Here is a 27,630-nt window from a genome sequence, read left to right on the forward strand (position 1 = left end):
CAAAATTATGATATCTGTGGGATCATAGAAATAAGAGTAAATTGTCATTTAACCAGTTTTTAGGAGGTTGCGCCCAGACGCCTTGAGTACCGGTGATGAAACGGGTTTGATGTGACACGTGGTGCGTCGCTGCCTTGCGCGTGCTGTAAGTGCGGAACGTGAAGAAAAAAATGACGCGGTGCAAAAGAATGGACTCGCCTATTGCCGCACATAGGAGGTGGGGCTTTCGCGGGTGGTGGGGCTTTCACGGGTGGTGGGGCTTTGACGGGTGGTGGGGCTTGTGCGGGTGGTGGGGCTTGTGCGATCAGCCAGGAGACACCGCGCCCGTGAGCCAGCCCGCAGCAGCACTCCCTCTGACTCTAACCTCTGTGCTCCGACAAGGCGGCGTCATTTTTGTTTCACAAGGCATGGCATTTTTTAATATATATTATATTATTTCGTTGCTTCCCTTTAACGTGACTTTACCGAAAGAGCTAAGAATATGAATAAGGCATGGCATCTTTCACGTTGAACAGTGCCCGCCGCGTCGCTCTCAGCGCACGCGCTTGGTCACGCATTCCTCGCTCAATTCGAACGCAGGCAGAAGTGCGCTTTCACCTTTGCGTTTGTTTGTTTGCGAAACAGTTAAAGATCCACGATGCCTGCACACTCGAATGAGGAGGAGCTGCTGCTCATTTCCATTGTTCGTCCTCGGCTATTTCTCAGTCCACGAGGAACGGTGGCAAACTGCGGCTGACTCCCCCCACCCAGTCGTGCAGCCTCATCCCGTTGTGGTCATTTTAACGACCCACGGAAGGATGACGATGATGGTGACGACGAGATTCAAATTCACAACCTCGTGAACTCACGAAATCAGTCCCGAGCTGCTCTACCAACGAAGCGACCGCACTCCAGCCTATGACACAAGATACACGCAAACAATAACGATAATACCAAAACCAAAGGCAATTGCGATAATCACGACGATAACAATAACACGAGCGCACGGTTTGCTTTACGTCGCACAATCGGCAGTCGCCGAAGCGAATTTTCGATCAGATTCGAGCAGCCCCGCCGCATAACCTTGCGAGCCGGCCACAGCGGCGGCCCCCCAAGTCCTAGAAGTTGCGGTGCGCGTTCTTGGCGCACGGTGCCACGGTCCTCCCTCCCCCGCCGGGCCTGCCCGTGGTCGGGCCGCCTTCGGGCGCCAGCTCGGGCCGGGGCGACGGGGCCGACCCCGGCCCCCGCCGCGCCTCCCCGCGGCTGCTGAGCGTGGCGCGCCGCACCGTGGGCGCCAGCGGCGGCTGGGCCGTCGCGCCGGCCCCGAGGGGAAGGCCCTCCGCGGACGGGCCGCGCAACGACGTGCACGGCATGCTGGCGCGCCGGCCGACCGTGGGCTGCGGGGGGTGGGGGCGGCGGGAACGGACGACGGTTAAAAATGTGGCGCGGTTAAGCCCGACGCGAAGTGGCCAAGGTTGACCGATGACCCGGCTTCCACTGATTCGCTCCGGTCGCTCGGCCGTAGGCGGCCGGTTGCCTCCTTATTGCTCTTCTATCGCTGCTACGAACTTCTCTCTTTGATTTTGCCGCCCGTGTTGAGGACTCGGTCCACTGTGTTCGACCACCTCAGTGCTCCTCTTTCCGTAGTTTTTCTTCGCGCTGCCCGACTTTGGGACTCACTCCCATCGTCCCAAGTTATTGTGACCTTGCTCAATTCAAGAAACACATTAACTGTTACCTGCTGTGAATGCGTCTTGGCGGTTTGAACCTTTGGGCCGCCGTGCTTTAGAAACTGTGATTTTTTTTTGTTAAATAAATAATGCATTCCAGCGCCGTTGCAATCAGAGCAGCACTCGGAACCGAAGGTGGTGGAGTGCAATAACGTGAAAGTGACCGTCTCACTGCTCGCCAGGGGCAGGTTGACGGCACTCGCCTCTCTTGGTGCTGCTGAGGCAGCGGCAGAAAATCCACGATCCTATGGTGGGAACCCGTCCATCCAAAGGACCAACGCTGTTTGGCTTACCGAAGAGTGGTAGTTTTATTTTGCTGACCTGGGAGGGATCATGGGCTGAAATGACCCCCAACCTGGATTTGAATTTGCAACCTTGCTGTAGCAAGAGAAGTGTTACAACATCAGTCAGCTGACTGGATACACACAGTAGTGTTATCACAAACAATACAGTGAACCAAGCAACGATCCTAGTCATAAACTATAACACTGAGCTCAATATTTAAAAAAAAACCCTCTAAAGCAAATGTTAATACCAACCCTATATATATTCTTGGTTCTTTCGGTAAAGTCACGTAGAAGGGAAACAATAAAATAATATATATAATAAAAATATATTTTATTGTTTCCCTTCTACGTGACTTTACCGAAAGAACCAAGAATATGAATCCCTGCAGTCACGAAAGCTTTAAATCAAAACCAACCCTATATTTGAGGCAAAATAAGTAGGCAGAAAATATATTTCTCCCTCCACATACAAAATAAATTTCAACTTTTTACACTTCCCATCAACCACAAAGCATTCTATGGGAGTGCATCGTTTCAACAGCATCGGTTCAATACAAGGAAAATCTGGACTGGTTTTGACACTCTGTGTCTCATCAGCAGAAGTACATTCGTAGGGTTGGGATTAAGCGAATGACATTCACACAGTATACTAAACACCGTATCCTACCGCCAATGTAACAAACTAAAACACAAACTCCTGACTTGACTCTTACTCAGATACTCACCATAAACCTAAGCCACCATAAAAACAAAACCCAACAATCGCTTTAACTACAGTATAACCTTCAACCTGATGCTAACCCTTGTCTCTAATTAGAACAAATAAACTTTAGCCGCTCGAACATTAGTCAGAACTCAAACGTGAAAAAATATCAACTCGTGAATCCTAACCAACCAAAGTACTAACTATAAACCTAACACTCAACCAGAATCCCAAGTCGAACGATGGCACTCATGGATGGCCACTTTGACACGTGATAGAGCGCTCGATGAATGGTTAATGCTTGTCATGTAAAGTAGCTTCAACAACTTCTTACTTACTATTACAATTGCCACTTTGAGCTTCACAAGGTATTTTATTTCAAGTGCGGTGCTTTTATGTAAAAAATAAAAGGCACTTGGAATTGTCGCGTGAAATATGTCAGTTTAAAATAGTTTTTTTTTTATCGCAAGCATGACTTCGCAAAATATCATATTTGTCCGCCCTGACGTGCATCCTTATGCTCCGATACATGGCCTCATGTTGTCGCTATGTTTGTTTGTTAAGTCTTTTTATGCCCCAACATCTGCTTGTGTGCTCTGACGCTTGCCCTTGAAGCTGTGTCACAAAACGCTGCATGTAGCTATACATGCTAACAAACGTGTTTCATGTTTCAGCACTCCATTTATCATTACATGATATTCACATTATGTTCTGTTTAAAGTCAGTTTACCGTTGGTTTAATCGGCTGGTCATGTGTGGTGGGATAGAGTGTGGGTACTCCCACCTCCTACATCTGGCCAACGTGGAAGAGTAGGCCAATATATACCTCTAGAGGGGCTGTATAGAGCTCCCTCTAGTCAGCAGTGGTACGAGCAAGCAATTGCAGGGCTGCACCTTTCCCATTTACCTATGAAACTGAATATCCTTCCGATATTAGGAAGCCCACTGGAGCTATGCACTTTTAAATCTAGATTTAAAACGCATTTCTTTTGAACTGCTTTTTGTGGGTAGTTAGTTGGTTGTCCTTCCCCCGCACCTCCGATTGGCTACATACGGTGCGAAAGAGGTTCAACATACATACACACATATCAATACTTTTTCAGGAAGCATGTGCATGGGATGTTTGGCAGGCTTTCGGAGTATTTTCTCGCGTGAAACAAAGTTAGAACACTCAGAGAAAACCCACACACACAGAGGGGTCAGCAACTACTTTTGCTGCACTGCCTCCGATGGGCCGTCTCGCATTCTGACAGGTAGGCGCCAACAACAATAATCAAATCTGTAAATGGCGAGCGAATCCATCAGAACAGACAAAATTGTGCAGGCCGGTGGGTGGCTGGCATGCTCTGCACGATGCTGCAACCCCCACCTCCAGATGCCACCTTCAAATCCCACCTCCAGATGCCACCTTCAAATCCCACCTCCAGATGCCACCTTCAAATCCCACCTCCAGATGCCACCTTCAAATCCCACCTCCAGTTGCCACCGTCAAATCTTACCTCCAGATGCCACCTTCAAATCCCACCTCCAGATGCCACCTTCAAATCCCACCTCCAGATGCTACCTCTAGATGCCACCTCCAAATGCCACCTTCAAATCCCACCTCCAGATCCCACCTCCAGATCCCACCTCCAGATGCCACCTTCAAATCCCACCTCCAGATCCCACCTCCAGATCCCACCTCCAGTGGGATCTGGAGGTACTCTCACATCTTCTAACATTTCCAATTAGCATGGAATAGGAGGCCAAAATAGCCTCGGGAGGAAGAAATCTGGAGCTCTACAACTCACCATCTTGGGCCTGGTGACGCCATTGGTGCTGACTTCTCTCTTGCCTTGCTTTCCCTGGAGACACGGCCCAGAGGGTTTCTTGATGGATGCTTGGGAGCCCTACAGAGAACGAGACAGCTCGTGGCACCCGTGCCAGAGGTCGCGCGATGGCCACTTGTTGCAGAAGTTTGTGGTTGCGATTGCCCACCGATACCAACCACTCTCCTCTTTACGGAATGCAATTGCGTTGGACAGAACTTTAAGGAAAATCCGCGCTCAGTGTTTGCGTGTCCTCAGTAGTTTTTACACAAGTTCAACCGGCGAGACTGGCGTTGCCACCTGAGGTACAAAAAGCCAGGAGGCTTAAACGGCAAAAATAATATTTCACAATACTAGAAGCTTTGAGAACTACCTGCATAGGCGCTGTCTTGAGTGGCGTATTATTATTATTACACAACTGACAAAAAAACGTCCCTCTTCACGTTCCAGGAAGATTTCAATATTTCCCAGGATAGCGACCTCAGAATAGAGATGATCCTGGGAAAACCAGGACAGGTAGCAACAGTAGACAAGGCTGTGGTCACACGGCCTGCCTAATTTCTGAGCAATCCGTGAGTCGTAAATTAAAACTATCAATCATTCAATTAGTGCTATCGGCCACACCTGACCTGATACTGTGATTAAAAGCGGCATGTGAACGATGCAAGAGAGCTCTTCGGGCCCCAAGTGGGAAGTTTGATGATCGCTGCCCCTCGCGACCACAGTGCCGAGGTATTTTCCACCCTAGGCCTAGAGCGCCCGGCGTCCCATGCGAGTGTTCCCGCATGACCACGGCAATGATGATGATGAATGCTCACCCCGTGCCACTGCCATTAATTATTTTGCGCACTCGAAAGAAATAGCACTCGCTAATTAATATACTCCGCTCTAAGCCAAAGCATTACAGCTCTTCCACACAGCTGCTACACACAAACGCAGCATACACTTACTCAAGCTTAAATATTTAACATATCTAAAAACTTAATAGCCTTGTTCAAAGGCATCTCTCCCAGTATGAATAATACATCCTGCCAATAAAGTTGTATCGATTCTGACTTCAGAGCCTTGGTGCTTATTAACCCTGACGGATATAGATTTTGGTCAGCAAGATCTTTTTTCTCCGGCCTTTTGTTTCTCGTTCTATTATGTAATTGCATATGCATGCTCAAAGGGGTTAATTCTCCCTTTCACCGAGATCAAACTCATTATGCATTGTTGTGAGGAGACATGGAGGGTTCAAACTGGTCCAGAGTTTGCTTGCTTAAATCAAAGCCTTCCGGATAATATTGGTCCTGGAGAACCAATAAGCCGATCTACTGAAAAATAAGCACTTAAATGTGGAGACAAAAGTGTCCTTCTGCTTACAAGTGAGTGCATTTAAATAATTGCTGAACTCCTCTGTGCAATATATGTGTGTGTGTAACGACCGAGATAACAGACCGCATACCTAACACAAGTGTTACTGTCAGGCAAACCATCGGGAAAGTAGGCCAAGGTCTCCCACTGGTGATTGGTCGGGAGGCGAAGATTGAAAGGGATTGGAGGAAAGATTTGAAAGGTAAAAAATGGACGAGAAAGCAAGGTGTGTTGTGGATTTACTCTCCAAACTCACCGGTGGGCTGAAGTAGTAACTCAATGGCGCGTTTTGTTTACGTGACAAATCCCTTGCTGAGTGGCTGTGTCGGGTGGTGGAGGGTTACGGCACATTTATACTTACGCCATCTAACCCACAAATCTTTATTATGAAAGGGTGGCCCGGAGAAGGACGGATGAGAACCGTTAGTGGGCAAGGGTGAGGATTGGCCGAAGGGAGTGGGGGGTGATAGAAGCTTCCAGAGAGGGGGCTTTGGAGGTATAAAACAGGACAGCATAAGGAGAAGGAGACGTTGGAGAAGAAGGAAGAGTTCAAGCCTCAAGAGCCAAGCCTGGGCAAGCACAGAGCCTGTATTCGCAACTCGCCTTAAGCTGGGCATGGAACTATTTAACTTAAAATATTATTACATAGCAGTACTGTGAATTATGACAGTCTTCATTCAGCAGTGGATTGACCAACACTGATGATGACGATGAAAGTAGAGAATGCTTTGAGAGAAAAAAACACACAATTTTAAGATCTGAATTGAAAACTAATTTTCTTCGAACTGCTTTTTGTGCTTAGTTTGTCTTTCCCCTGCACTTTCGATTAGCGTGGTTGGTTAAGGTAAGGTGCGAAAAAAGTCCTACATGCACAGCACAGTGCTTAGTGCTAGGAGCTATGAACCCGTCGACCTGAGTTTTATTTCCTCCCGTGGCCAACATCAGTGTCATGTGATATCGGAACCGGACCTTAACCGCCCAACACCCCTTAACCAACCCGCGCTGACCACAGTGGTGAGGTATGGTCAAACAACCACTATGGAAAATGCGGCACGGGGAGGGCTTCATCCAGCAATAGATTGACAAAGGGCTGTGAATTATGAGCTCGAGGAGTGGCATGCGAAACAGTGTCTGTTTGTGACTTAGAGGCAGAGGTGGAAATTACAATTACAGTTACAATTTCCACCTCTGGCAGAGTTCAGTCTGTCCGTAAGGCAACCACCTTTGACCACAAAGAAAAGTGCTCGTCAGTTTTTTGGTGCCAGGCCACGATGCACTGAGTCAATCCCAAAAGGGATTTGAACTTTCAAAACGTAAACTAAGTGCGCCTAAGCACTGCAAAAACCCAGCCAGACGCGACATAAATATGCCCCATGAACATGTAAAGAAACAACTGTTGGGGCAAGAGCTTTTAGCGAGCACCGTGGACACGCAATTCGCCACTAAGTGGTGATGATGTAACCAGAGTGCTTGTGCCAGGCGAGATGGACTTTGAGGCCACGTGGAGTGTTGAAGGTTCGCTGGCAGGAGGTCACAGGACACACCCGGGTGCCATGGGTTGACTGACTGAGATGACTGGCAGATGCATCACCTGTACTCCCTGCATATAGCCTTAATAGACTTTTGGAGCAATTGCTGTTAACGAGCACCTGTAAAGGCCAGCATAGCACACTGGTGAGTGGTCAGCACTACGCCCGGCCACCTTTGTCTCCCTAGTTGCGATGTTTACACACCACAACGGGTACTCATTTGAGGCTGAGTCGACCTAGAGGAACCCCAGGACCGGTTCAGCTAATCGTCACTGGTGTTGGCCGTGAGCGGGAATCTAACGCGGGTTGATGGGTTCGTATCACAGAGCGTTTACCGCTGCGCTACCGCTCGCCACGCACACACGCACACAAGCGGACATTGCTGCTGGTGGCAAAGCACCGCTCCAGTTGCAATCAATCCCAAACAACACGTCATGTCACACTACAAATTTGCTACTAACTCACAAATGTGCCATTATATCAATTTAGCGCGAACCAGACCAATAACGAGACAGGTGATAGGGCTACCTTGTATTTAAGGGACGTGATGTATGAGCCCCTGAGCAAAAAGTTTTGCCAGGCACTTAAAATAAGTGGATGCCAACTGTCTCCGTGCCGATCTGCTGCCACTCCTGCCTGCATGGAGGTCACTCCAAATTCCCGATGTGGCTTTACCACCTGCTCAGGTGATGCGTCATTACCCATTGGTGATGCATCATTATCCAATTTAATACGGCTTGAAATTGGGTGTCTGTGCTACAAGGCAGAATTCTGATGGCTGGATAAAAATAAAACACATAGCAACTTTTTTTTACAAATGTCTAGCATGTGGTTCAAATTGAAAAATCAATGAGTTATTGCGTGAAATTATATATCAAGATTCAAACTATACTGCCTACTACTAGCATTTTGCAAATGATTGCAGGTTGTTGCTGGCAATCCGAGTATCTGGAATGAAATTTCATTCCCATAACCACTACTACAGACATTGCCAAGACCTCACTGTTCGTGGTGACATTTAAGAGTCGGGTTTAGAGTTGCCAGTAATGACCAAACCGATGATTTAAAAAAAACTTTAATAAAAAATGTTTAAAGCATCTATTAAAGCAGACACAGACGAAAAGTGTGTCTGAAATTGTGATACAGACAAGTAAATAACTACTGACACAAAAAAGATAAATGTCAACTTACCCCGGGCCTGAACAATTTGGAAATAAAATCTAAAATACAACGTTGAAGCATGCAAATGAAAGAATAGGCAGAGTTATGTCTGGTGTTTATTATTACTCTGAATAGGAGAATATAATCACTATATTTGTTTTGGTGTGGGTTATCTTATTGTTAGGGCTGGTAAAAGAGCTGTCGGGGAACACCAGAGAAATAAAATGTTAAAAAATAAATTGGATTTTTTTGATGGGGCATTGATACGTGATCAAAGACGTAAATTAAATTGCATTAAATTAGAGGTGCTTATGGACTTTGTGGGAGAGGGGTGGGAGGAAGGAGGTTCGTAGCAATTCACAAATCGCTTACTGTGGCGAAAAAAACCTTCTAAAAGAGGTTGATGATGATGATGGTGAATTATGATGTTTCTGACAATAGCTCTATGATGTGTTTCTGGGTTGTACCGCATGCTGTTCGGCATGATGTCCGACGTTTTACTCCACGTTCTGAAAGCTTCTTCAGTTGTAGCACATGGAGCGAAATACATCGGACGGCTATCATACAGCAACAACCGTGAAAGCCTACGTGGCGAGTGATATAATGCTCCCAATGATGATGACGATGATATGATGCAGCAATGTCCACCTTTCTAGTCGGAGTCGGTGGTTTGCTGCCACTGCTCCCTCCACCGCCGCTGGCCACATCACCGTCCGTGGCCGACTTGCATTCGTGCGTCTCGCTCGCCCCACGTCCGTCTCCGGCCTCCAAGCGCCCCCGAGCCTCCAGCTCCCCACCGGGTCCCAGGCCGTTGCCGGCGCCGCCGTCGACGCTGCCACCGCCGCTGGTAGCGTCGCGCCGCACGGCTGCTCCCTCCCACCGAGTATCCCCGTCACATTCGCCGCCGCCAGTTTCCTTGTACCGCTTCATCATCTCCAGCACGTTGAGCGGCCTGCCGAGGCTTGAGGTGTCGCCCTGCGGGGGCAGCACCCGGTCCGCACACGCCATGCGAGTGGCTCAGAGATAAGTTCAGCTTGTCGAAGGCATCGCTGTCCGCTGATGGTTTCCGTTCCTGGAGCCCTGCCTAAGAATTGTTTAGCGCTTGAGAGTTCCCCAAAATAAAAGTTCATCTTTACCAGTGATTGTAAGTATACGCTCCACATTCTCATGGTGGTGGTCAACTTCTCTACAAGACAGCCTCTGCTGACTTCCCACAAAGAAGTACTTATTTTATCAACCCCCACGAGAATCATGAGCCAAGTAAACTCTTTAGTGGGACATAAACTGACAGCCTTCCGATTGCGAGTCTCGAGTTCTCCACCAACATGACACGACAATTAATTTGACAAACATAGCACGAGAAATTAATAAATAACAATGCATTAACAGGGACGACTTCGACCGAAAAAATGTACGCACGCTTCGCTATTGGGTGACGTCAAATCTCATCGAAGACAAGTATGAGAAAAATCCCACCCCGCAAAAGTTGTGCAGCTTGATAGGCCAGTCAAATAAAATCAAACGGAATTATATATTGTGCCATTGTGGAAGTAATTATGTTTTTTTATTGCCTGCATTGCATGGAATTTGCACGTTCAAACATTGTCGGAGAAAATTAATTTACCCACATCATGTTTAATTCAGCAGCTACGATGAAAAGGAGCATTTTTTAGTTTTGGTTGAAAATTGCAAAAGAAAATCATCGCATTGGTTCATTTTAAAATAACTTTTGACGTGTGTATAATTATATACGTATGAAAAATGTATTTATACATTTTTATTAATTCATTAGTTTCACCACAAAATTGCTTTTTTGCAATAAAGAAAAGCAGTAATTAAATAGCAAACCTTTATTAATAATAATTAATGTGCATAAGAACGCTACGCTCCTGTATTCGAATAAAAAACCAAAACCAGTTATTAAGCAGGGAAAAACAAAGATAATATAATTTGAATAGAGATCCATGCAGCGTTGCAATTTTTGCCCTTGATATCAAATATATAGGCAATGAGCAATGGAGCTTCTGTGTCCATTATTACGTGATTCATAGCACCTAGATAAATACACCATTTGGTTATTGCTTAATTTTGTACAAATCCACACAGCTTCCTGGGGTCAACTGACGCATACTAAACGCTCATCAGGAATAGTACAATTTGGCCCTTCACAAAGTGCTCCCTTTAAATGCAAGGCAGCCAGCCCATTCTATATGTTAATACGGTATATACTTTAATTTGTACTAACCCAGTGATATAAATGCGTGCGCACTCTCTCTTTTAGGCACTCATTAAGGACACATGAATACATGATCAAAAACGTAAAATATGATCAAAGTTAGACGTGTCAGCTTACGCAAGTGCAAATATACCCAAGCTTTAATGCCTTAAAAATGTGGGGATTTTTTTCTCTCTCTCTCTCTCTCTCCTCGGGACATCATCGGCTTAAAGTCCTGGAATATAGACTTTGTGTGTAATGCACGAGGCATTTTCAATGCAGGATCAGTGGGCTTGGAGCTCAGTTGAGGAGACCAAGAAGTGAGGATTTAAGGACACTTTTTTCGAATGAAGCCAAGTTTGATGCTTCGTGACACTGTGTAACACGCAGTAGACTTTCACCACCAATGTCCATAACAGAGGTTTTTTTTGGGTTAGATCGCGTCAATATATAAATGTGTCGTTAACACCCGCCACCACGCGACACCGTCAACTAGCAAGGGTTTGTCACGTAAACAGAACACGCCAATTCACTAGTACAGCACGCCGGTTGTATGTTGGGAGAGCAGAGCCACAAGTGACACTGTCCAAAGATTTTGTGCGACTGGGCGAAACCCGTTTCACGCGTCTGTCCCGTCAAGCCGAGAAAGATACATCTACAACAGTAGACAATGCGACCTTGGCACAGATATGTAATGCATTGCTGCGATTAGTATTATTTGTGTGGGGAAATATGTAATATTTTATTTTGTTACCAAGTCAGAATTTATTTTCTGCACTGCCACCTGCTGGTCGCTTATACGTCCTGAGTGAAGGGAGTCGCATCACGTAATACAATAATATTGATTTAATTACTGATCCAGGAAAGCCACACCGAGACAAATGATTAGATTTCAGGCAGGGTTCCTGCATTAGGTTTTTATTTAGATATCGTGACAGCCAATTAATGGTGAGTGTTTATACTCGTGGGAAGAAACCAGAGCACCTGCAGAAAACCCTTCGCGCGCGAGGTGACAACATTCTATCCCCGTACGGATGGAAACCGATTGTGATTGGACCACTTGCTGTACTCCTTTTTCCTGGCGGGCCAGAGTATGGCTCCCCCTGAGCGTCCAATGGGAAGGGAGTTTCACCACATCTGTGCAATCCATAAACCCTCACTGCCTTCACAGTGCTGGATTACAGGCCATGTGCATAGCCACCACTGCGCGGCTGATGAAATCTACAAATATGCTTGATCCATCAACTTCACCTCCAAAGGGCTGTGCATACATATCGTATTAAAATAGCCGAAGTTCCCTCATATAGTCGTAAAGACAAGTGATGTTAGCGAGCACCCATCAAGGCAAGCGGGCCATGCAAGGGTGGTGTGACCGGCACTATAACCTGGCTACCTTTATCCCCCCGATAGTGGTGTTCACGTGCTGCAGCAAATACTCATTTTGTCAAGGCTGATTTCACCTTGCAGTGGCCCGGGAGAAGTGGTTACACCTCTGAGAAGTAATGTTAGGCATGGTCAGGACTTAGAACTTAGGTGACAGGTTTTATAGCTTAGTGCACCCACTCCAACATACTCTATACCCACATAGACAGAAAAAAAGTTACGGTTCACACACATTCACTGGAACTGCATTACACTCACATCACAGATACCTGCCATGGCAAGAGTAGAGTTGCTACCAATGCTGTCTTTCCCAGGATCATCTTTTATTAGAGAAAGCTGTTATCCTGGGGAATCTGTATGTCTTACTGGGACATTAAAGGTCCCATTTTTTTGTAATTTGCATCCTAATACTCGACTCAAGACAATGCATTTGTGTGCAATTCTTCGCAATCCTGGTATTGTGATAAATGTGTTGATCCCCAATCGGGACGCCACCTCCAGCCAGCGGAGATGGCCTCGTGTGTCGCAGTGGTGAGATGCTCACTCACGCGCCTGGTATGCAGGAGGTCGTGTGTTCGATCGCGACCCTGATGCCTGTATATTTGGAGTTTGCGTGTCTCTCTTCCTGGGGTTGCGTAGATTCTTCTCCGTGGTTCTCCGGTTTTTCCCTCCACATTTGGAATCAACATGCTTTTGGGAGTATTTGGTTGGCTGCTATAAGTGTCCACGTGATAAGCTACTTCGTTGAGCTATCATTCGTGATAGGCAGGTCGCTTCTGTAAAAGAGCAATATAGCAGCTCAACGGGCCTTACCTGGTAAAATAAAATGAAAAAAGCATCACTTTTAACAGTTTACTTTTCGTACCTACCGTGACCCAGTGGTCGTGCAGAAGCTCGCTGGCCGTAAGCCGGTGAGCCGGGTCCACCTTGAGAAGCCCTCGCAGCAGCTCCTTGGCTGTGGAGGAGAGAGGCAGTGGGGAGGCCAAGTTGCAACCACGCTCCGTGCATTAATATCATAATGGTATCATCATGGTATCATAATGATGTTAAAATAATAATCATTCACGTTCGTTTTGAAGAATATAGAAATGTGGGAAGTAGGCAATGTGGGTTCGGAGTGTGAATGTGTGGTTTCGTGGATCGGGTTTGTGGGTTCGTAGTCCAGGTTTATGGGTTCCTGGGCTAGGTTTGTGGGTAGAGAGTCTGAGTTTGAGATTCTCAGTCGAGGTTTTTGAGTCACGTGATCATGCGTGCAGGGTGTTCGTGGTGCAGCGTGTAGGGTGTTCGTGGTGCAGCGTGCTGGTTGACGTTTTGTTGATGTGGGGTGCACCATGAACACCATCTGATAAGGAAGGTGTTCGGTTTTTTTAAATCAAGCTAAAGATGTATTTTATAATCTCTTTTCTATAATTTGAACTTATGTGTATACTTTTTATTATGTGTAAATTACATTTTATATATGCAATTTCATGTTTACTCATGAAGCACTTTGATTTTATTGTGAAGGGCGTTTGATTGCATAACGTTTGATTAAATCGTTGTATGTTCATAAGTTAGATTGTAAAAAAAAAAACATTTTGGCGATTCATTCGTAATTGCATATGTTTCAAACTTGGACGTTCTTATTTGGGGACTGCCTGTACTGTGCTTCTAGATGTTTGTGGCGTATTGTTGGAACGTACATGTCAATTATCTTCAACTTCACTGAGCCAACACAAGGATTTGTTTTTGGGTGAGGCCACGTGGTCATTTTATGCCAAAGTTCTACTCGTGTTAATTTAAAAAGCGTTAATTTGAGCAGGTGAATTCTCCCCACTTTGCTACGAACTCAGGTTTCACAGTCCAATGCGCTAAGCACCGTCACCGCTCCACCCAACATTACATTTGCAGATTATAAATTTAAATCCCATATGACAGTGTCAGCTCAACGTATCGTGGGCCATTCATCAGCAGTGGTTGTCCTATATAGAGATTGATCCCTGCCAGAGGAATGTGGAATTTCCACCACTGGCTCAAGGGGCACTAATGGAGACGAGCAATCACTCACGCACATCTGAACAGAAAGACACTGACGTTATTGAGTGATACGATACTAGTGATCACGTGAACAAAAATGTAATGACATTTTTGTTTTTGACAGGCTTGGTGCATGAGCAGTAGTAAGAGTAGTAGCCATGATAGTGGTCATTGCGTTGTTTAATATCTTTATACGGTGAATTCACAGTGCCATTGTTTATTGCTGTGCGCACCTGCCACACACAACTTACACATCAGAGGAGCGGAGGCTGCCATCCGGTGGCAGGTTTATTTCACTAAGGGCTGCCCTAACAGGTTTGCCAAACGAGGGCCATTCACGTCCAAACCCTGATGAAAGCCACGTTTCATTCCCAACGCGACATTATCAGCATTTGCGGTGTTATTTCATCCTAACGTGACATAACGACCGGCCTACCGCAAGCCTTCCCCGCCACAATGGCTCTTACGTCCCAACAACATGGAACAATGGGCATGTCACACTTTTCACTTGCAAGACAAATCGCGACCGTTAGCTGCGTGTGTGGAGAATGAGCGATGCTAAAACTGCCGTGGTGGGAGCCTCTGAGACCCTGGGTCACCACTTTGGACTGAGTAGTTCGGAAGTTCGCAACCCTCGCCCGAAAGCACTGTCACTTGCTTCAACCACACCCGTCACCGAGGAGAATATTATCACGAGCGCCATGGTTATGGTGCATCAGTCATGGTGGGAGGGGGGCGATGGTTTGACCATACGTCGCCATGCTGGTGAGTGTGCGTTGATGAAGGGAGCCCATTTTGTGTCGTCTCTCAACGAGTACCTGACCGCTCGGGCGCCAGGAGGGCTACCCAGATCTACAAGGCCCTCGAGCCTCTTCGTCACGTCAAGGCCGCGCTTCCGTTGAAGAATATTATCATGAACATTTACATATTATATCTTGCATAGTGTGTATATGTATCTCATAAAGTGATGCATAACATGCTGTACAGATAAAGTGTGCCCACGAAATGTTACGGTAAGACACTCATGAGGGCTTAATTGCCCGACTGCCAAGTTCCTCCCTCTCTGGTGCGGTCGCTCCGCTCTTGTGAAGGCGTCTCACAGACGGAGTGTGTTTCCGTCTGGAACTGCCACTGTTGGCATCCAGAGAACAATAAATTGTAAGGGTTAACGAACCCGCCTGTTGGCGGTGTTAAGATTTGACTTCCGCCCCCCCCCCACCTCATTTGTGCAGACGGCACGGTGCACAATTATAAAGCATTTCAAGAGGTGTACAACGCCGTGGTAGTTCCTGTAAAAGCAATGTGACTCAAACAGCTCAATGCCACTCTCATCTCTCCGTGAGTCGGCAAGTCGAGGGAATGACGAGTGAATAGCAAAATTAAGAGTTTTCTTTCCCCCTGTTAAATATTTTCTAACTTTAAAGTCCATCATTCCATGGCGATAAAACCAAAAAGTTAGAAGGAATCAAGGTCACATAAAATAGTGTGCTGAGCCGTGAGCCACACTTTAATGCTGTCGGAATGCAGTCTACCTCCAGCCTAAGCCTGAAGGATAGCCATTCAATTTTGGTAGCATAACACGCAATGATGATGAATAATGAAATCGCGGGAAAAAAGTATATGTGACCAGCCTATTAGGGCTTTATCGAGGCTGGATAACAAGGTAGCATTTGCTGAGCACTGAGCTGAGTCACCATGGCAAGACAAAGAGAGAAAAATGTGTTGAACAATACAGTCTCATTTCTTGAAACGTAAGCAAAGATTAAGACATTTCATTTACTCATGGGCTTTCATTATTAAACTTTTTAAAAATCCAAGTAAAAGTGTTTTCTTGGTTCTTTTCATTGAACAAACACATTGACGACAGCACAATGACAAAACAAATCTCGGAATGATAAGAAAGAGGTAGCATTGCAAAGAGATATTAACAAAAAAATATGATTACATTTTAATTATTGGTTGAAGAGATCGTAATTGCCAATGGTGTTGCCATTGCGTCTTTGCTTCTGCTAGACCTCGCAGTTATTGCAATGTCAACGTAAGTCATCCAAGGTTCCGCTCTTGCCACATCCCAACATCTGCGTGCCACCCTTATGCCTCACTCGGAATCATGACCTCCTCCATCCTGCCTCTCTCAGCTTAACGTCTCCTTCCTGAAGTCACCTACAGAAATTCCTTGCCGGCTCCTATTTAAAACTTGCAGGTTGCGTGTCCAATGCTGACATGAAATTCCTAGCATCATCCTGATGCACCTCGACTCAAGGGTCAGAAGCTTACATTCCGGCTGCTTTGCATGAACTATGACACCAAGACTTTGTATGCATGTATGTTGAACTTCTTCCATACCGTACGTAGCCAACCATCCTAATCGGAGTTGCAAGGGAAGGATAATTAGTGAATATGATTCGGTTTAACACGTAGGCTTTCGCGAATATGATTGTTGGTGCGAAATATACTCTTCTTGAATAACATCATGAAAAACTAAATTTCAATGCGCTAATATTTAATGAGAAAATTAACACAAAACATAATCCAATGAATAGCCCGCACACACACACAGCTTCTAAAATCTATCAGTTGATGATACAATAGCAAAGGCAAAGGGCATTTTGCATCGCACGATCCTCAAAATCAAACCAAATCCTGCAGTAACAGTATCCTAATTGGCAATTAGAAATGTTCACAAATACATCATGGCATTATATTTTTAATCATCGCATTGAGGTGGAGCGGTGGCAGTTTGGTTCCCAGCCACCCGAGTTTGATTCCTGGCCTGGTGCCAACATCAGCGGCGAGTGATTTCTGGACCATTCCGATCCTGGGTTCAACTCCCTTGTCCTCCACCACCACCACCACCACCCCCACCTTTACCACTCCCAGTTCCCCTTCATCCAACCAGCACTGACCGGCGTGGGGAATTATCGTCAAGCAACAACCCCCTTGACCTACAAGATGTGGGGAGACCTTCATCTAGCAGTGGAATGACAAAGGACTGAACCCCCCCCCCCCCCCCCCCTCCGAGTACGGCTGCCTGGCCTGCCTATAGAGCACCGTGGTATATTTTTAAGTGACACGGGCTACGCTGGAAGCAGATGAAAGCCTAGGTGTAGAATCAGCCCACTCAACCTATGGCTATACACTCCAGTCTGTGCTCGGGAACATGCGGTGGGACAGCTGATGCCCAATTATTTTAAGCTCTTGGGTGCCATGAAAGTGGAGAATTGAACGCAGAAGGTTTCAAAAACACACCTGCTGATCCCAAGGCAGAGCTACACACTTTAGGCGTGAATTATCTGGCTCAACGATATAATGAAATAGAATGGAATAAACGCGTGCGTTTCACATGCAGGCACACGAGGGCACATGGTGTGCACGCGCACACACACATGCGCGGACGCGTACACACGCGCGCGCACGCACAAAAACACGGACATCCGAGAGCGCAGCCGCGACTTTACGCTAACGCCGCCCCATCCGAAAGTTAAAAGCGGCACATTGTGATGAGCAAGATAGCACTCGAGAGATGACTTACCGCTCTCGCTGACCTCCTCCCAGGCTGGCTGGGTGAAGCTCAGCTCTCCCTTAATGATCAGCTCAAAGAGCTTCTCTTGCGAATGGGCCATGAAGGGAGGCTCTCCACACAGCCTTCATTAAAACACACAGGGAGGGCAAACATCCACTCTCACTCGCTGCTCCCTCTCGTTCACTCTCAAGCGCAGCTTGCACGAGCCACCGAGCAACCACAGATTTTTTTTTTATCAAGGGGCCGTCAGAACAGGGGGCACATACCTTGGGAGAATTGATTCCCATGGGAGATCCACCTACTTTTCAGTCGAGTCATCTACATCTGTTGCTCTGCCCATAATCCCAGACTAAGAAGTGGAATATTTTGATTCGTGCCGAGTTCGTACGTGCGAGACACACCCACCTGCAAAGGACCATCAAGGTGTCTGCTGGTGGAGGTAGAGCAAGTAGGTTTCTGACTCTCTCTCTCTTTCTGTGGAGTTCAAGTGTTCGTCTCTCGCATGAAGGGGTTTTCCTCCGTGACTTTGACTCTTTCCCCAAAGCATGAATACTCCAAAGAAACTGTCTACTTATCTCAATGAGGCGTTTTTTAGTTAGATTGCATAAATATAAATGCGTCGTTAAACCCGCCACAGCCAATTACTAAGGTCTGTCACGTAAACAAAACGTGCTAATTCTTTACTAGTTTAGCACAACGGTGTGTTGGAGAGTAATCCCACAACATTAAAAATTATAGTACGACGTTTCGCCGGTAATTACAACTAGCCTCATCAGGCGACAGCCAGAGTTGTGGAGATATCCTCCTCTTTTGGTCTTAAATAGAAAATATAGTGTGACACCTACTTGGCTTATCTTAACGTCATATTTAATATATTAACTGAAACAATATTGTTGTTCTATGAGACTTCCTTTGCCAGTAGCAAGATATAGTAATAGTTTTTTTACCCTTTTTTCTGGCACCAAAACTGACACCTTTATACAAGGGATCATGTTTGCAATAACCACAACACAAGCAGTCAAAATGCAAACAAAAAGAGACAACTCTGATAATGATATGCACTGTCCTTGAATTTGATTGGTCCACACCCGAGACGGCTTTTCTTAGAGCCTAGTCTCCACTGGTGTTGGACCAGATGACGCCTTTTGGCGCCTTTTGGCGCCATCATATAAAGGTGTCAGTTTTGGTGCCAGATAAAAGGGTAAAAACCTATTACAATATTGTTGTAATTGTGCTGATGGCTCACGGTGCAGAGAGGACACTTATCAATAACATCTGGTAATCCAGCAGTAGTTGTTTGTATGTATGTTGAACTTCTTTCGCACCATACGTAGCCGACCGCGCTAGAGGAGTTTGCTAAGAAAAAAAATCTTCTGGTTGACTTATGTATAATAGGCCAATATACTAACAGAATTAACAAAATATTTTGTGGAGACAGAATAGAAGTTGTTTTTTTTATGGTGTGAGGTGGAATGCCGGTGTAATGGTTGGCACACAGTGCTATGAACCCAGAGAGTTGTTGATTCCTGCCCGAGGTTAACATCAGTGATAATTGACATCTGAACCAGTTCTGGCCCCCTCCGTGCCTATCTTGGCCAAACCTCACTGCCCATTGTGGTCAAGTATGTTCAATTGACACCTATGATGAACATCAGCATGACATGGGGAAGCCGTGGATTGACAAATAGCTTTCAAGTATCCTCATTATTTTAACATAAACAAACCTCCATTCTATCTTCACATACACATACAAATAAATGCATTGTTAGTAAAAGGCCTTTTGCCTTTCCAGAACAATATTGTGCAGCCGATTTTATTTCAGCAAATTAACTCTGGACTGGTTTCAACCTTGTGGGCCTCATCAGCGGAATCAAGCTTATTAAAGGCATGCAGGACAGAACTTTGGTAATACATGTTGTTACCTATAATATTCCACAACAATGCATGATCGGTTTTATATTCATTTTATGGGCACTTGTGTATGTTTTTCAAAGTAAAAAAAGTGCGTAGTGATAAAAACATTTCACTCGCCCACCTGTGAAATGTACTCATTACCTGCCATGAATTCTTCAGACGTGCCAGAGTGTTCTATAAAGTCGCAAATGAGGAAAGTGGCCCAAGAGCCATCTGCCACGGTTTTACAGATGGTTTCTATTTGTCAGTTTAACACGCAGGAGGAGGCTTTCGCGACCAACATTAACCACAATAGAGGTTTTTTGGGGTTATATCGCTTGAATATAAACGCATCGCTAAACGTGCCACCACCTGACACAGCCAATTATCAAGGGTTGTCACGTGAACAAAACGTGCCGATTCGTTACTAGTACAGCATACCGGCGAGAAATGTTGTAGTCAGATTTTAAATGTTGTGGGTTTACTCTCCAACACACCGGCGCGCTGGACTAGTAACGAATTGGCACGTTTTGTTTACATGACAAACCTTAGTAATTGGCTGTGTCGGGTGGTGGCAGGTTTAACGACACATTTACATTTACGCGATCGAACCCAAAAAAAACAATATTATGGGTTCCATTGTATGTGAAAAACGAAAAGAGATCGCAGTATTTTTTTTGTTCATTACAAATAATTTACAGCCCTCTGTTAATGAACTGCTGTATGAAAGCCTTCCTACCTTGAGTCAGTAATGGTGATCATTTCACCATACTTTACCATGCCAGTCAGTGTGGGTTAGTGAAATGGGGTCCCGGCACCGGTTCAAATATCGCTTGCCACTGATGTTAGCCGTGGCTGGGAACAAAAACTAAGGTTGCCACGATCATTATGCAATGAGCGAACCACTGTGCCACTGCCCCCCCCCCCCCGCCAACAGTCAATTTTATTGTAAATATAAAACATACAAATGTCGAGTTACAATCCTCCATTTAGAAATATTTGTTTTCGAGTATTTGGCTGCTATAAATTTCCACGTGATAAGCCACTTCGTTTGTGGCCAGGTTGCTTCTAAAGAAGAGCTATACAGCTCAGTGGGCCTTACCTAGCTGTCACTGATGATTAGTTGCATTTCACTTTATTCAAGTACCTATACAGTACTTTCAGTCTGCCTATTAAAACAATGTAGCGGCTTTGTGAATGATAAATTACAATTTAAAATTTGTATTAGGGTTTTTCGAATTCTAACTAGCTCAGTGGTTCATCTATTATTTATTCTTGGGCTCATCGCACAGCATTGTTAATTAATTAAAGTATCACTGTTTACTCAACACCTGAACGTGTGCCAAGGCGAGTGGTTATTACACGCAGGAAAATGATCAAGAGATTTGAAAAAAGAAATGTATATGCCAGTGGGTTGCGCCTACATATTAATCACGAGAAAATGCAGGGGAAATTAATTAACGATAGCGATATCCATACACACGGTGAATTCGGTGCACGAGATGAAATATGAATGCACGAGGGACTTAAAAAACAGCTCAAAAAAAGAGATACAACTGAAATATGTCTTGGGTCAAGCGTTTGTTCTTAAGTTTTGTTGTGATTTAGAAAACAGAGGTGAAGATATCAAACTGTTCCAAAGAATCCGTATAATAGTACATTACTTAAAATGTTTAAAATGTGTACCAGCATATGTTTTAAATTGGATTTTTAATTTCACAAATTGAACTCTGGATGTCTCAAATCATTGTCTTTAATTACATTGTGCGTGTTCCATCGCAATACATTAAGTAGTGCTGCATATAGAATTGTTACCATTCCAAGCTGCACACAAATGCAAAGAAATCCCTCGGTAAAAAAAATATTACTTAAATTCTTCATTCAAAGAAATATCCAAGCCGTAATATATTTTGATTATCGTAAAACATATTTTATGTACAGAAATGATAGCACTGTATATGAACTCGTCATGAACACAGAGCGAATTATGCCATTGGTATGAAGGAAAACGCCATTAATGTAACCCAACTTACAAAACATGTGAGTCATTCTTCCATAATGTTTGCTTTAATAATGTTTATCGTGTGCTGACGAAATACAAAATTTGTATTAGCAAACGTGTCTAATAGTTCTCCGATAGTTTATTTGGCTTGTTTTTATTATAAGATAATGGGGTAAAACCCCGGCCTTCGTCGACTCAATCCATCCTTCCTCTGATAAAATATAAAGTTACAACGCATAGCAGAATGTAAACAGCTGCTACCCTTCCAAGCGGCTGTTTCCTGCCACATTAACATTTCAATGTTTCAATATCTGCATTGAAGATGAAGACCAGACAGTGCTCATTAAGGTACAAGGAAAACTGAACTAAGTTTAATGCTCTAATAGACAGTTAAACCAAATAAAAGCTATGGCATTGCAACAGGCACCCCTACTTTGTTACAATTACCGCAATCATAAGTAGAAATTGTTTCTGTGTACCAGCATACAGGCGGCAGTTGCTCCGTTATTTATACCAGCAAGCAAAGCACTGGGATTTCTTGCATGAGAAATGTGTACCTGTGTTTGCGGTAAGATAAAACACAAGCAGAGCACGTTGATAATACAAATGTGACATCAATCCGGGACTTGAATTTAAAGAGTCCCTTTAATGTCTACACTTATCTGTGAAATGTGGCAAACAGGAGGGAAGTTTAAACAAAATCCACGTCATGACATTATCAATAATATATTACGAAACTGTCGCAATGCTGATGAATTACTCACAGGGAAGCTTGTATAATGCAGAAGTCTGCATTTCATCTTTTATTATGAGCAGTACTTTTTTAACCGTTTAACCACCAGATGTTGCCTCATATTGATTATATTCGTCCAAAGTATTGGCCGTCCCATCTGCTTCTGTGGGCATATATTTACACGAATACAAAATGTTGACAATTGGCAGACTTAAGTGCTTTGGCAAGGTTATCAAATGCATGCCTGTGAGTCTAAACAACTTCTCAATAATCTCTTGAAAATATACATGAGGTAAAGTGCTCTCATTTTGAATTTAAAGTTAGGTTATGAGATTTTAAAAGAAAAAAATTATAATATTTTTTTGTGATGTCAAGTACAGCCACTTCCAAAACTTGTGATGACAGACCGCAGAAAAACATAGAATTCACTGTTTATATTTCAAACACATGTAAAAGGCTGTTTATTTACACAATTATTTCGATTTGAATACTAATAATGCAAACCATTATATATTAAAGTTACGTGTCAATCTACTGGTGGATGAAGGCTTCCCAATGCTGTGTCAGTCATGGGGGGTTGTTTGACCATACTTCACCAGGCTGGTCGGTGCGGTTTGGAGAAGTGCACAGGACTGATTCAAATATCACTTGCCAATGATGTTAGTCGTGACGGGGAATTGAACTCAGGTCTCGCTCATAGTGCAAGTGCGATAATAAGCACTGCATCGCTAATAATAATTATTATATTTAAAACGTTTAAAAAAATATCAAACCAAATTTCACCAAACTCATTTGGGGAATGTTTTCCTTTCATTCCACAACATCAAACATAGAATAAGCCATTATTTTGAAAAAGTGTAATTTTTCTTGAGTTAAACATAAGCAAATGATCATAAATGCAAAGCTTGAAACGACATGTACCCATTAACATCACGTTCTTCAAGTAATTAAAGTCACTTGCGACAATTCAATGTCATATCGAGTGAAATATTTGCAATGCCATGCTAAGGGCAGGATGATATACGACTGGTGGCACAGTTGAGCATGTGGAGCAAGACAAGTGTTAAACTAATTATTTGACACTCACGAACTCGTGTGGCTTTTGTGACTTTTCAATCATGACATGAAAAGCACAGGTATTTCTTTCTTTTCTTTCCCTTCGCGGAGGTACAATTCATCGTTTATTGTTTGCATGTATTATTTACTCTCCGCACATAAATACACCCATACTTCACTCGAAAGAAATGTATTTAATGTATACGTTGGCTTTCACTCAAAATCTGAGCTCCTGTTAACAACCTGATGATGCTGGATGTAATCTCCAGTGAAAGGTCGTGAGCCGTATAACCGCTAATGTGGCAAGATGTTAACTAACACGCCTCGTACACAGGGAGGTCCTGGGTTTGATTCCCGACCTGATGCCTACGGTATAGTTGGAGTTGGCATGTTCTCCCCATGATCGCGATGATTATTCTCCAGGTCCTCTCCACATTTAGAAGCGTGCATTTAGAGTATTTGGCGGCTATAAATGTCCACGTGATAAGCCACTTCGTTGAGTTATAATTTGTGGCCAGGTCGCTTCTGAAAAAGAGCTATATAGCTCAGTGGGCCTTACCTGGTCAAATAGTTTTTTTGTAAAAACCTAAATGTCGTAAGAGTGCTCTCCAACAACAACAACAACGGTAGTGTGCTGCTGAAGCAGTAATACATTTGGCACGTTTGATTCAAGTGGCACATTTATTAATTGTTTGTGTCGGGTGGAGGAGGGTTTACAACACACACCTTACTTAAAAGAAACCAATTAAGAATGAGCACTTTCTTAAGTCCGTGTGAACTATGGTCTTCATCATTCCAGGGGCTATTTTTTTATCCAACCAACGACGTATAATGACGGCTACAAACAAAGAAAACCCCCCTCCCAGATCTCTCCTAAATATGTTTTTTTTTAGCCTCGGAGTTCGTATTTTGATCAAGCAAATCCATTGTCTTTGTGATGAATTGAGTGGCAGCGCTTCTCCGTATGAAATGAAAAGCCTCACTGAAAACAAAAGTGTCTCAGTTTACAGCCGTAATTGGTATGAAACTATAAAGGCATTTTTTTTTTGCCGCACAAATTGGTCACTAACCCCCTTTGCGAACACGCCAGACTTCAATCCAACATTGGCTCAGGCTGTCTGTCTCCTGAAATAAAAGGAGCCTAATGCAGCGGGGAAAAAGGAACCTTTGGCCCTACCCTTTATGCACGTAATTAAATTTTTCATGCATTAATACAATGCATGTCAGCACAACCCACGGCTTGCAAATCCTTCCATTGCCGAGGTACTGATGACACTCGAATATTCCGCTATCAAACAAGATTGCTAATTTTAACAAGGCCACGAACGATGTAAACTCAATTATCTAGGCTAGCCAAGACCCGCCACTGCTTAACATGACTAGAAGTGTTGCGACTTGACGCTGAGAGAGAAGAGAGATATGTGGGCAAGCATCTGAAGTCTTCACTACTGTAGGCTACGTGCAGCTGACCTTAAAGGGGTCGTTAAGATAATTGCTAGTGGCTTAAATAACCAGTTGTTATGCTGCACGCTGGCGAGATGATCAGCAGTCCACGTGATTAAAGCCTCACATCTTTATAGTGCATTAGCGAGCGTGGGTCACACACTTCATTACGCCCAATTACGAACCAAGAAAAGTATCTTCCACTGCACGACGGCGGATGAAAGATTACAACGTAACTCGTTCACCTCGAGCATTGGATCTAACTCGCAACCCGCCAACGGGACCTCACTGTCGGCTTCAGAGACGTTTCCAGCAGAGCGCGGCGGTGAGGCGCTCCGCAGAACGGAAAGCGAGAGGCAGCCGCTCGTCGCGTGCTGGCCAGGGGGGCTTACAGATGAGAGCGAAACAATTGCAGCGGGCATGAAACAGCCCAGTCAACACCCCAGAATCAACCCTGTGCAGAGAGCGGTTAGTGTGGGGAGACCCCATCATTACCTAATTGCTAAGATCACACAAAAAATAAAATAATTCGAAGAGTACTGCTATTCAGTCGCAGCGCTCCCGCGACGGTTAGTGCACTCTGCTATGAACCCAGCAAGCCGAGTTCGATCCCTGTCCATGGCCAGCATCAAGTGGCGAGTGATACGTTAACCGGTCGTTCTGGTGCACTCACACTTCACCAACCCGCATTGACCAGAGTGATGAAGCACGGCCAAAGAACCGCCACGTCTGACACGGTATGGATAGGCCTTCATCCTTGGGTGGATTGAGAATGGCTGGAATTATTTATTTATTGCTATGTATTGATATCCTATTGCTATCCTAACTTTACTGGATACGGAAATTATGGGCATTTCCACGATTTTGGGCGTACAATTCTGATACGTTAAAGACGTGGGCAATCGTTAGTATGACTACAAAGTGGATTTTTACTTGAGCATATAATGTTAACCAATTAGAACTGTGAATCAAATAGAAGCATTTCTAGAATTGCAGAAATGCTCCCACGATGATGTTGTCACATGCACACAGACGCACTGACACACAGGCTGGGATGGCGTTAGTGCATTCTGTTTTTGCGTATGTGTCAAATCACTGACCCATTCCATGAATACGCCATATTTTCTAAAAACCCTGTAATCATTATCTTCCAACTGACACCCCATGTGAACCATTCGAATGATTTAGACATTTTCTGACTGTGAAGCAGTCTGATGTGTGTTACAAGCGAATTGTAAAATTAAGTCAACACGTCTCCAGGATCAAACGAGCCTCGAGCAAGCGGTGGCAATTCCACATTCCCATTAATGGGGCCCAGTCTATCCATGGAATGGCCACCAATAGAATTATAGCCATGTAAGCGCGTAATCATGTAACCCCTTGCGCAAGCAGGCATAAGTGCAAACAGCTAATGTGCAAATCTATCTACACGAACGTTTGCCCGTTACCATGCGCATGTTTCTTAATAAAGTGAAGTCTCCTAACGGAGTGGAGGGAGGCACCCTTCGTGGACTGTGATACTAGCATGTTTTATTTGAGCTGGCGCATTGTTAATGCAAGCCTGGACAGGATCCTGTATGGGTCGACGTAACACAAAAGTGGAAGGATATAGGAGTAGGGTTGGAAAGCAAACCAGGGCGATGGAGGCAGTGGTAAAACGGCGAGAAGACAAGTGACTAAGATCGAAAGCAGCGGTTATACTGCCGACAACACAAAAAGCCACGGTGGAGATTCGTTTCGGAAGGGACAAATGATGACAATGATTTTTTTAATATGCACAAAGCAGCAGGTGTTCTTGACGCTGGTGGTCGCAGCGTTTTCAGCTTAAGAGTTATTCGGGCTGCTGCTGCAGTGAAGGGAGCAGGGGGAGGAGGGGGCCTTACAGCATGTAGAGGATGACGCCGATGCTCCACACGTCACACTGCTGGCTGTAGTCCTGGCTCTGGATCACCTCGGGAGCTGTGGGAACGTACGGGAGAGCGCCAGCGTTAACGTGCATTGGTAAATATGCATCGACAATGGGGCCTCAAGAGCCCATCTGCGGGAAGGGCAGCTTATGTTGGCCCTGGGAAATTTCTCCCTCTCTACGACAGCCCCACCTCCCCCCCCCCCACCCCCCGCCCCAGCCGAGTCTGAAATCCCTATCTTTGACTGTCCATACTCTTCAATGATCTCCATTTTCAAGTCCAAACTCAAGTAGGGTTAGATAGCAAACCAGGGCGATGGAGGCAGTGAGAAAACGGCGAGAAGACAAGTGACTGAGATCGAAAGCAGCGGGTACACTGCCGACAACGCAAAAAGAAAGCCATGGGCGAGATTCGTTCGGAAGGGACAAATGATGATGATGACGACGACGTTGATTTTTAATATGTACAAAGCAGCAGGTGTTCATTGCACTGGTCGTTGCCCTGTGATTGCCCCCTGTCCATTCAACATTTCCGCTGCCATCCTCGTTTAAGTTACGTTGCCTATTAGCCCCCTTCCCATCAGCTTACCACCTCTTCTCCTTGCTACAGGATTCTCCTCCCGAACCCTATGCTCTCTTTTGAGAAGTGGTCGTATTTTAATGCATTGCAAATCGAAATGACGTTGCAATGCATCGCATCACTAATCCAACAGTGCTTAGAAGCTGGGGTTTCATCAGTCGTGAATAATCTGGGCTCGATGCAAGAAACAAGCAATCGAATGCTTTTATTTACGTCTCCCCGCACAAATAAGTTAAATGAAGATCACCAATTAACAACGAGCTTTGCATGCACTTCGGTTACAATTCAACAGTCTTGGAACAGCAGGACCGTATATTCAAAATCTTA

At 44.8% G+C, this 27,630-nt stretch overlaps 1 protein-coding gene across 1 annotated transcript in view; it reads right to left on the reverse strand.

Moving 5' to 3' along the window:
• Positions 1-1,097: 1,097 nt before the first annotated feature.
• The window catches only part of LOC116940097 (serine/threonine-protein kinase 33-like), a 70,924-nt gene continuing 44,391 nt past the window's right edge, over positions 1,098-27,630 (reverse strand). The window contains exons 8-13 of the mRNA XM_032949431.2: positions 26,701-26,776; positions 17,700-17,812; positions 13,021-13,106; positions 9,202-9,528; positions 4,490-4,588; positions 1,098-1,376 (exon numbers count right to left, since the gene is read on the reverse strand). Coding sequence (XP_032805322.1) covers positions 1,098-1,376; positions 4,490-4,588; positions 9,202-9,528; positions 13,021-13,106; positions 17,700-17,812; positions 26,701-26,776 — 980 coding nt within the window. The remainder of the gene's footprint in view (positions 1,377-4,489; positions 4,589-9,201; positions 9,529-13,020; positions 13,107-17,699; positions 17,813-26,700; positions 26,777-27,630) is intronic.

Source organism: Petromyzon marinus, chromosome 7 (genome assembly GCF_048934315.1).
Source record: "Petromyzon marinus isolate PM22_M1 ecotype Great Lakes invasive population chromosome 7, UKy_Petmar_22M1.pri1.0, whole genome shotgun sequence".
NCBI classification, from domain to species: domain Eukaryota; kingdom Metazoa; phylum Chordata; class Hyperoartia; order Petromyzontiformes; family Petromyzontidae; genus Petromyzon; species Petromyzon marinus.